Below are 12,519 nucleotides of genomic sequence, written 5' to 3'. Positions count from 1 at the left end.
TTGTAAAGGCGTTCGACTCTCAGTTTGAATTCGAAACCCCGTCACCGAACGTGCGCATCTAATATGTTTGCAGACCTTGCCTGCCATCCAGGTGTAAAAATTCTTAGCAAAATGGATGGCCGGCCCCAAACCAGTGAGGCATAAGATAGTTAAAGAAAACAAAAAAGTAGGGTTAGCATTTAATGGAATACCATAAAATAGGGTTACCTATAGATCTTCGGGATTGCGTGAGGTTTCATAATTTCATGAATTTTATTATTTGTCACGTGGAAATGTTTCACATAACATAAAAGAAACGATGTTAAACCAAATTATTATAAGACATTTTTCATGAACGCCATTTAGGGTGATAAACTTTTACGAAATTGCTAAAATACACGAATTATGAGCATTAATTATTACCCTTAAAACAGTCCACGTTAGTTTTGTACCATTAAGTTTGTTATTCTTGGAGCTTAAAAGCAAGGAGGAAAACTACAAAAAATAAATAAATAACTCAGATACTGATGTTGATTATTAGTTGTGGAACTTATTCTCTCTAAAATAAACAACATACCCAATCCCAACTGTTCCCGACCTGGACTGACACAATATACGTTGGTTGGCTCTTTCTTAGTCATCATTGAGGTACCAGGGAAGTTTCCTGACCAGACATGTGACGAGGATGCAGCTGTCGCAACACCCCAAGGATAAACGGCAGCGTAAGGGTTATAGAGACCGTACCCTGCAGCTCTTGCAAATTCAACTGTGGCTCGTTCAACTGCTCTGTTTCTTAGTATACGATTAATTGAACTCACACTAGGTGCTGTGTTATTGACGCAAACACCTATATATGAAACAGTTAAATATACACATAAATAAGATTTGTTTTCATCTGAATTGAAAGTTTGTCACCAATATTATGTCTTTGAGAATTTACAGGAACAATATCAATACAGATACGTCTTAAAAACAAAGAGTAAAGAAAGAATCCTTAAAAAATATTTTTTTATCTGCGTCTAGCTTAGTAGTTTGCAGTTTTAGCCATTAATATAATTTTTGTTACTAACGCTACAGACATATTGTTTTCCACAAGAAGGACACTTATACGCTTTCTTCATTTTTATTGTTTTGAAATAAGCACAAAGCTACACAATAGGCTATCTGTGCTCTGCCCACCACGGGTATCGAAACTCGGCTTTTAGCGTTGCAAATATGCAAACACATCGCTGAGCCACAGGGGAGGGGCACGCTTTCTTCACCGATAATGACTGTATCAAATTATCTTCAATTACTAGAGCAGAGTCTATTTGACCTCAAGTGAATTAATTTACTTACTAACCAATGTTCCTGTTTGTGAATGTTTACAATGTTAGAAACCGGGTTTCGAATACCTGTAGTGGGCAGAACGCAAGTAGCCCATTCTGTAGTTTTGTGCATAATTCTAAACAAACAAAATACTTCGGATATTAATGAAACGTCAAAACAAATTATAGCTTATTTGGAACATGAGAGATCTAATCTTATTTGGGGCCTGAGAGATCTAATGAAAACTTATCCAAGTAGTCTACTTCTGTAAACCGAGTAAACTTATGTTCGTGTTTTAGGTCGGTTAGGTCAATTTCTACAATAAACTAATGCACTGTTCCTCTCTTTGTGTATAAATATTTAAATGGTTTATTCTATTTCTATAGTTTGCTTAAAATTTAAGTTTTAAAACAAGAAAAAACAATTCTTTGTTCACAAACATAAAGTTTCATCATTTTCAAATATAGATAAAAAATCAGTATATGAATTATAATATAATTATTTCCAGTGACCACACACAAAAGTATCTTCTAATATATTTACTTAAGCTAATTACTAATTAATTATTTTATTTAAGAGTTTCAGCTAAAGAATGTTTAATTAATTAATTAATTAATATATTTATTTCGATTATGTTTCACAAAGTTTCTTCTAGTTTACTTCTTCCAAGTGAATATTCACTAAGTTTCCTTAAATATACGTCTTTTATCTGTGTACTTACTATGACTCTTTTAGTATATTTATATTAGCTAAATATTAAGTAAGCGATTTCTAAAACACTAGTTTTGGTAAGTTCTCACTGTTTGACATAATCCCTACCAATTTCAGTTTAATACTTACTAATATAATTACTTCAGAAGTGGAGCCTTCTATAATGGTTATTTCAACTAGAAACTCCGTCATTATCTTGTAATAGCGATATTTTCAACAACGACAACAAAAATAAACATGTGTCTTCCAATACACGTAATTTAAACAAAAGTAGTTAATAATTAAGTAATATTAACAACATACTGGTTCACTGTACTTTACTTTATTTGCTAACGTCAACTATATATTCTCTTATTCACTTATTTTAGAAAATCTCTCGTTAGATGACGTATAACCACTTATTTCATCTAACCTCTCACTAGATGGCATATACTTATTTCAGCTAAACTCTCACTAGATGGCATATACTTATTTCAACTAACCTCTCACTAGATGACATATACTTATTTCAACTAACCTCTCACTAGATGGCATACACTTATTTCAACTAACCTCTCACCAGATGACAAATATTTATTTCAACTAACCTCTCACTAGATGGCATATACTTATTTCAACTAACCTCTCACTAGATGGCATATACTTATTTCAGCTAACCTCTCACTAGAGGGCATATACTTATTTCAACTAACCTCTCACTAGATGGCATATACTTATTTCAGCTAAACTCTCACTAGATGATATATAACTTACTTTTTTCTGGTAAACTCCCGTTGGATGACACTAATCTAAATACTCATTATCTTGTAAGATAAAAATTTCTACAAAGTATTCACTAAATGGCTCAAGGCATACTTATTTCAGCTAAAGTATGTTATACTGTATTAATTTTTATCTCTTTTATAATTTCTCTGTTTCTAAGTATATTCTGATGTCCCCCTTTTATCAGAGTAATTACTAACTGTATTCTAATTTCCTTCAGCTAACCAGTTACTAAATGTCTTCTCATATACTTGGTACAGATAAATTTCCATTGTATGACTTCCGATATACTTGTTTCACCTAAAAATCTCTCGACCTTCTTTTAACTTTCTTTATCAGAAGAATATGGTCCAAGAGCCATCTAACTTGGTTATTTCTACGAAATACCCACAGCACTCCTATATATTCATTTTTATAAATACTCACTAAATAATTTGTAATATATTTATTTTCCTTAAACTTTCATTATGTGCTAACTCTAATTTGCTTATTTTAGTTAAATTGTCACTAAATAAATTTTATTATGCTCTTATTGCTAAATACTCATAAAATGGCAGCTAATACACTTGTTTTAAATAAACACTAATTAAATGTATTTTAATAAACGTATATCAACAACATAGTCATAAAGTGATTTCTGATTTAAAACTACTTTAACACTAATTGTACTAATTTGAGCTAAACACTTAGCAAGTGAATTATACTTATTTCAACTACATAGTTATAAGCGTTTATTGGTATACTTATTTCAACTGTTGTCTCACTAAGTGTCCTGGAATATACTATTTAAGCCAAACACTTAAACTTTCTTTTGATGTAAGAATTTCAAGTGAAGTGTCTTCTAATATACTAGGCCTGGCATAACCAGGTGGTAAAGACATTTGACTCGTAATCCGAAGGTCGCGGGTTCGAATCCTTGTCTCACCAGACACACTCGCCCTTTAACAAGTGGAGAGCATTATTAGTAACGGTCAGTCCAACTATTCGATGGTAAAAGTGTAGCCCAAGAGTTGGCGGTTGGTGGTGATGACTATCTGCCTTCCCTATTGTCTTACACTACTAAATTAGGAAAGGCTAACACGGATAGCCCTCGAGTAGATTGGCGCGAAATTCATACAAACTAACGTATTCATACATTCATATCAGTTAATGGTATTCGTTCTTGTTCTCTTCTCATCAGTAAAAGTATTAATACTCATATCAGCCGTTCTGAGATTCAGTAAATGGTATTATCTTATAAATAATGAAAAAGGGTCTGAGCTGAGAACTGTAGGTTTATCTATTATGTAATTGGTGACCTTCCAGTAAAATGGACTTTTTATTAAGCCAGAACCAAGCTTATCGGTTAATAAAGACTTGCTAAAGGACTTTTTGAAATGTAATAATACATGTAAAATGATTGAACGAAAATTAAACAATATAGTAAGTGTATCATATGTATCACAAAGCTGTAGAGATAATTGTGATCACTTTGTTACCAATTAGGATATAAATAAGATTAAATATATGTATCATAAGATGTAAAAACTTTTAATAATGACGAGTTTAAAAACGTTAAAAGAAATCATTTAAACAATTTAAAAAAAAAATAAATGACAGTTTCTTGAAAACTATGAAAAGCTGAATCGTTCATTAATACCAAAAGGACTTTTAAAACGTAATTTAAAAAATATTTCTTTTTCGATTATGATTCTTTGGAAGGAGTATCGAAAAAAATGTAATTTATATTGCTCAATGGATTAATAATCTTTATTAAATTATCGAATCTTGGCTTATCTTGACCTTTGATTGAAATGGTACGTAAGAATTCCCGAGTGTGTTCAGCTAACTTACAGCTGGATTCTTTTACGCATATTTGGACGCAATTTTGCAAACACAACAATAAATTAAATATTTAGATGTGCGAGTATAATAACTGTTAACATAAAAGGCTCATTTGGAACTATTAATGTTGTTTTTTTTTATAATCAATGTAAAGATACACCTTTCATTTGCTCTTCTCAGAAGCCATCTTAGGTACCACATGATGTATGCATGTTGTTCAGAAGCTGAATAAGAATGAGTAAATATTTAATATTAAAGTTTCGTTTATAATAAATCAGATATTTATTATAATACATGTGCTGATAGTTCTGTCCTGCGTTATGATGTGAGAGATTTGAAGCAATATAATTGGTGAATTGGAGTGACGTATGGAAAGATTTAAGATCAGTTTTATCACCAGCTTATATAAGTCTCTGAAAATATCACCGATATATATACAGTATAAGAATGTATTAAAAATGCAGTTTTGTATTTACGATACATGAAATTTTCATTACATAACCAACAAAAAAGCTTCATGGAAGAGACCCATTTTCATTTCAATGTCTTTAAGACAAATTTCACATTTAAAAGAAATCGTCAATGGTGTCCTGAAAGTAAAAATAATAATGAGTAAACTAAGGAGTTATGATGGAATTAATATGTAATTATGTTGTTGATGAACTAAGCTAATTATTAAGAAATCAGGGTTACAAGAAACAAGTACAGTAGGACAGTGACATATTGAAAATATGGGTCTGTCACAATTACATGGTTTATGTATTCCAGGAAATAAATAGCATATTGAAACTCTAAGTTATTTTACTTTTAAATATTTAACTTCTATTGAAAGTTAATTATTTATTTACAATAATTCTATCGTAGCACGATAAATCTGTTGATGTTCATCTCAGAGGTTGTTATCACAGGTAGCACAGACTATTAGCCTCATAGGTCCAGTAAACCTCCAGAACATAAAATTATTTCTTCCAAACAAGCGCAACTCCCTTTAAAATGTTGTCAAGATAACGATGGAGAAACCGTTTCTTCATCTTTATTGATGTTTCTAAAAGACGGAGTGGTTATTAAATCCAAGATGAAAATTTTCTTACAATATTTTTCTGTTCAGTAATCAAAAGAAAAAGATATTCTAGGTTGGATGTTCATGTGATGGTTTGTTTCTGTAGCACAGAGGGAAATGCTTATTTGTGTCCGAAGTTGGAGCAAGTATTTCCTGTCTTACCAGATCTGTAAATGAAGCGTATAGATTTACTTGCAGATAAAAACGGCAAAGAATATGTTCGACTTCTTATTTTGTGTTCAATTCGTTCACAAATTTTGTAATGGGAACAAAATTCCGGCTTTTAATTTGAACTGAGATCTCAGTATTGGTTTGGTGTGAATCAGAAAGGATTTTGTCAATAGAACAAGATGTTATATTCATTAGGAGATCTTTGTGGTTGCTAAATGATAAACTTATAAATCTTTATGACTGCTGTGTGATGACGGTAGATTTTCATGGTTGCAGTATGGTGATGGACCTACATTCTCACTTGGATTAAAGTCGCTTATCCTATACGTAGAGTTAAGATCAGTGAATGTATTTGGATTTACTTGTACATTAAAAACAAACGGATAATAACTTACATTTCCACTCAAGCCATTCTCTACAAGTCAATAGAAACATCCCCAAATTACAGTTCATCAGATTAAGTAAATTATGCTGTAATGACCAATGTTATTGCAAAAAATCTCTTTAGATGCTATGGTTTTCGAAAACTTTGCTGCCTCACTTCTCTTCTTAATTACAAAGTGTCCTAATTGTCCTAACGAATGTCCAAATTCAACTCTCCATCTATTGCCTAGCTTAAATCACATGAGTAATGATAACAGAAACACATTTGACAACAAGGTGACACGTGTCAAATCTATCTTCAGTCAAAGCTGTGCCACAGGTCAAAGATACATTTAAACATCGAAATAACTCTTATATCGTTTGATATCTTTCACATCAACTACGTGTTACATAATAAACGTATAATTTCTTATAAAGTAGACATTAACATTGAAGATTCACTTATTTCACAGTCAGCTTCTGAGCAGCATACAACTGACATGTGGTACATAAGTTGGTATATACAACTGTGAAAGTAGAAACAACACTTACATTGGCCGTGTGGTTAAGGCCCCCGACTCCTAATCCGAGAGTAGCGAGTTCGAATCCCCGTCACACCAAATATGCTTGCCTTTCAGCCGTTGGGGTATTATAACATGATGTTCGTTGGTAAAAGAATAGCCCAAGAGTTGGCTTACACTCTTAAATTATGTACACCTAGCGCAGATAGCCCTCGTGTAGCGTTGCGCGGAATTCAGAAACAACCAATCAAAGATCAAGCTTTTTTATATGCAAAAACGGCTCGTTTGGGTTGAGAAAATATTTTACATAGAAGAGCGAACAACGTTTCGACCTTCTTCGGTCATCGTCAGGTTCACAAAGAAATAGGTAACTGACCGGAAGCTGACCAACTGAACAAATTACTACTACAAATGAAAAAAGCCAACACAATTTCACAAACACTTTATTCCTACCTACGTAAAACCGACTCACGCACACCGCAAATATACGGCATCCCCAAACCTCATAAACCAGATTGTCCATTACGACCAATAATGTCCACATATGAATCGTTTAATTACAATCTTGGTAAATACATAGCATGGGCATTCTCTAAATATGTAACATCAGCCAGCTCATTCATCAAAGACTCTTTTAATTTCAAGTCTAATCTAAATCAACTTAATCATAAAGCCTTAATGGCCAGTTTCGATGTTATATCCCTCTTTACAGAAGTTCCAACCACTGAAGCCTGCAAGATAGCCTTAGAACTCTATATCCGAGACCCTAACCCAACTATAGAAATTCCCAGTAACCAGTTAGCAACCCTCATAGAATTCACCACGATAAAGACCAACTTCATGTTCAACAACCAAAACTATATACAAACAAATGGCCTAAGCATGGGCAACCCAGTATCACCAGTTCTAGCCAATATTTTATGACACAAGTTGAAACACAAGCAATTAACACAGCATTACATCCACCACTATACTGGTACAGATATGTAGATGACACGGTTGCGGGATTCAAATCTACAGAACACATACTTAATTTTTCAATCACATTAACTCTATACATCCCAACATTAACTTCACATGTGAACAGGAAGAAAGCAATCAAATATCATTTCTTAACCTCAAAATTACAAAACTGACACACAATTCAAAACAGAAATCCACCGAAAAATCACCCATACTGGACTATACATTCCTTGGGACTCAGCACATGAAACAAAACAAAACTCAACATACTAAGAAACCAAATAAACACAGCCATAAAACTATGCTCACCAGATAAAATTAACGATGAATTAGACAAAATAAAACAATACTTCATCAACATCAATAAGTTTCCTCCACAAACCGTAGAAAACATTATACGCACACACCTAGACAAAAAAGCAAAATCAACCACCAACTAAAGTAAATACAGCTCACGAATCAAAAACCACGAAACCATATACTGCTGTATACCATATATTCCTGACATCAGCAAACAAATAACCAACATTTGGCAAAATTAGTAACAAAATATGACATTCCAGTTAATACCAAATTTATTCAAAAACCAGGCACAAAACTGAGGTCTATACTATGTAAAAACTACACTGACAAACACAACACCAACATTAGTTATAAAATACAATGTGATAACTGCCACGACTTCTATATTGGAGAAACAAGTAGGAAAATGGAAACCAGATTCAAAGAACATAAAAAGTCACCTTCACACGTTTTCGAACACTGCAAGTCAAATAAACACAACATAACCATAGAAAACACTCAAATACTAAATAAAGAAACAAACATAAACAAACGCAAAATCAAAGAAGCCTTACTTATACAACAACTTAAACCCAAAATAAACCAATATAAAGGAACACCTTTATACCTATATTAATATAATAAAATAAATAAAATTATATATTCAAACATCTAATACCGCCCTCTACATTTCGACACACAGTTACACAACCCCTTTCAAACATGTGGTCAGCTTCCGGTCAGTTACCTCTTTCTTTGTGAACCTGACGATGACCGAAGAAGGTCGAAACGTTGTTCGCTCTTCTATGTAAAATATTTTCTCAACCCAAACGAGCCGTTTTTGCATATAAATTTCTCAACAAGTGGGTTTCTCGACATCACTGAAAGATCAAGCTTAGCCTATAGTTCGATAATTCAACAAAGGTCATTAAAGAACTTAAAATATTTTCTCTTCAACATTCTTCTTTCAATATAAATTAAAGAATTTTAATCGATAAACCAAATAATTTTAATTGAAATGTATTAATGAAAGTTCAGTTTTTCTAGTATTTAAAATAATATATTTTTTAAATTATTTAAGTTGTCCTCGGTATCTTTACCCTCATTCTCATGAACTGTTTTTACTTCTTTACATTTTATCTTCTTATTAACAGGTCATCCCTATGTCACGGCTCGGCATGGCCAGGTGGTTAAGGCACTCGTCTCGTAACCAGAGGGTCGTGGGTTCGAATCATCTTCACACAAAAGATGCTCGCCCTTTCAGCCGTGGGGAAGTGGCATTATAAGTGACGGTCAGTCCAACTATTCGACGATAAAAGTGTAGCCCAAGAGTTGGCTAGGGGTGGTGATAACTAACTGCCTTTACTCTAGTCTTACACTGGTAAATTAGGGATGGCTAGAGCAGATAGCCCTCGTGTAGCTTTGCACGAAATCCAAAACAAACCACTGTGTAATTCAGTTTTGTTATATTGTTTAAACCCTATGCTTCTTTTTCCCCATTCATATTTGTTCACGTTTATTCTCCTTTGGGGCACTGGTTCCTTTAAGAACGTTCCTTCTGTAACAGTATCATTTTAGGCATGTTTTTTTTTGTCGATGATGTTCGACAGGATTATTGGTGACAAGGACTCTGTCAAGACTGGTTGTGTTTTTAATTATTTACCGGACATTGGCCTTTTAGATGCGATTTGAATTCTTAACCTTGTTTTAAATAAAGAAAACTTGACGCGATTTGATTTACTATTTTATTTTGCTTAAATTAATATGCAGTTTGACGCACATAATCCTGGTGTTTAGCGCCATTGAACCTAGACAACCAAACTCGTTAACCAGTAGGCTTGTTTCTGACTTGGAATAGTGTATCCACTAGGAAAGTCGTTAAATAAATAAAAATGAAACTAAATATTTTATTTTATACCAACAGCCTTATTATTTTTTTTCCGATTTACTAACTTGTACCATATATTCGCTAATTACTCACTAATTTACTTATTTCAGATAAATTATGACTTTTATACTGATTTCAAATGAATATTGTACTTATTTCGGCTAAATAGTCTTTAGATATAATATAATTCACCCTTTTCATAGCCACATTATGTACTTGACATTATAATGGTTGAATAAACTCTGCGTGTTCGAGACAGAAAATACTGGAAAAACTATTCACTTGTCTTGACATATTTGTTGTTTTTTATTTCTTAATTAAAATAGTAATGCATGTCATGACATAAGTAATGTGATATAAAGTTACAACCAAAGACTAAAAGGCCTTATATGTGTTTGTTGCCAAACATAATTACTGGATTATTGTTTGTTTGCGTAATTTTAAAAAAACAAAACACTATGTTGTACCGGTTTACATTAACGCACTTTTGCGACTCGCAAAAAAATTTACGATAGTTTTAATATTCTTCGCTCGAAATGCCTTTATTCTGCTATTTCACGCACAATGTTTACACCAAATGTTCTTGTAGGCAAGGTATGTTAGATCGATATTATATGTTAGATCGATAAATCTTCGTGTATTTACTTAAAAAACAAAAAAAAACATACGCAGTCAGACAAACAAACTCACTTAGACGTAAATTTAACTAATAAAAATACACGGAATGTAAATAATAAAGTACAGTAACGGTACTTATAATACTATACAGAGTATGAAACGGTTATGAGGTTTCCGTTTATGACACGGTTGTATGGGCTGAAACAAAGAAACTTAGAGAAAAACCCGAAGAATAAAACCAGTGATAAAGAATGAAGTAGCTGAGAGATGTTTATAAGAGTTTATGAAATTAACCGAAGCTAAATTATTGCAAACTAGAATAAATATAAAATTTTGATGAAGGTAAACTTAGCTAACTATGCAGAAAACGTCTAAATGAGTGTTCACAAAATGATAAACATATGGTTTTGAACGAACTGCCCATATGTATATGGCTTTACAATATGTTTAAGGGAATGTTTACTTTTAGAAAATTGCACGTGGGTTAAGTGGTTTTGTGTAAAATAATTTTGAAATAAATCTAATTCAAGCCAGTCATCACGTGATGACCACGACATTGTAACATCGCATTTGTTGCAATAAAAAGTTTGAGCAAACAAAGAAACAGGTAAAATTAATTTGAACGGAAAAGCTAATATGCCATAAGAACGTCTTGGACAAAGAGCTTTCATAACCACGTGGACAAACGAACGCGTATTTTTATATAGACTAAAGTTTCGGTACTCTCTCTTCAAAATAATGAATTTTCATAATATTTAAAGCGCTGAAACAGAATGTACACACACTAAAAGTATTTTCTTACAACAAGTTTAAACCACGTGCATGGATTAAGATAAGATAGTTGTTCAAATTAACGAATATCATGAATATTCGATATTTTATATGTAAAAGTATGATGATTTGGTTTGAATTTCACGCAAAGCTACACGAGAGCTATCTGCGCTACCCGTACCTAATTTAGCAGTGTAAGGATAGAGGAAAGGAAGCTAGCCGTCACCACACACCGTCAACTCTTGGCTACTTTTTGACTAACGAATAGTGGGATTGACCGTCACATTATATTGCCTCCTCGGCTGAAAGGGCGAGCATGTTTGGTATGATGGGGATTCGAACTCGCGACCTACGGATTACAAGTCGAGTGCCTTAATCACCTTGCCATGCCGGGACCCAAGAAACATATGTCTAAAAGTCGTGATTCTATAACCCAAAGTTATTGCTACGCAACCAGTTTTAAAGAGTGTATTTAGTTACATGGACATCAATTTGGTGAATCAGTGTTAACTTCAAAAACGTATTTATATTATTTTTCAAGAGAAATAAGTCTGGTGGTGGATAAGATATAACAACATGTTTAATATTAAATTATTGTAACTTTATTTTACAGTTTTTGTAAAGTGGATAATGTAATTTTCATTAGAGTTACAGAGCCATTCTGTAAAGCTAGGTATGGCTAATTTTTACTTAATGTTAACATAACATCTACCTGCAACGCCCCCTACGATCCCGTACTCGTTTATACTCTCGTCCCTAAGACATGTGTCCTGCAACGGTCACTTGCAAACTCTCTCTTTCTTTACCTGAAGATGACCTAGAAAGGTCAAAATGTTGTTCTCTGCTTATCAATAAAAGTGTTAATACCCGTAACAGCCGTTCTGAGATACATTTTTACATATTTTTCTAAGACACATTACATAATCTACATAACTTAGTCAGAGTAAAATTTATGGTAAGAATTAAATTATCCAATATGAAGATATGCTAAGCCTAATTCTGTCGGAATGTCCAGTAAAACCTTATTATAATGTAATAGATAATTACAGTTTATCTTTGCCTAACAGTCCAGTGTGAAATTTATAAAGCAGTTTATGATCAATTATCGCACAGTCCTGTCTAGGGATCTAGTGTGAAATTTATAAAGCACTATATTTTTAATTACAGCATAACTCTTGCTGATGGGCCCTAAAGCACCCATTAACTCCAAAATGTCGTCGCTATTAGAAGTAAAGGTCGACAGTAGACTTGAGGGGCAACACATAAGACATGGAAATAATTTTACCCTTAGTTGTGGC

General features: G+C 32.9%; 1 protein-coding gene across 3 annotated transcripts in view; it reads right to left on the bottom strand.

Annotated features, from left to right (window-relative positions):
• Nucleotides 1–12,519, bottom strand: part of LOC143225678 (paired box protein Pax-6-like) — a 53,481-nt gene that overhangs the window by 5,589 nt on the left and 35,373 nt on the right. For all 3 annotated transcript variants that reach the window (XM_076455521.1, XM_076455531.1, XM_076455540.1), the window contains one exon: nucleotides 557–826. In XM_076455521.1, the coding sequence (XP_076311636.1) occupies nucleotides 557–826 (270 nt within the window). The remainder of the gene's footprint in view (nucleotides 1–556; nucleotides 827–12,519) is intronic.

Source organism: Tachypleus tridentatus, chromosome 1 (assembly GCF_004210375.1).
Source record: "Tachypleus tridentatus isolate NWPU-2018 chromosome 1, ASM421037v1, whole genome shotgun sequence".
Lineage (NCBI taxonomy): Eukaryota > Metazoa > Arthropoda > Merostomata > Xiphosura > Limulidae > Tachypleus > Tachypleus tridentatus.
The sequence above is the reverse complement of the archived record's forward strand: the minus strand, read 5'-3'. Positions and strand labels throughout refer to the sequence as shown.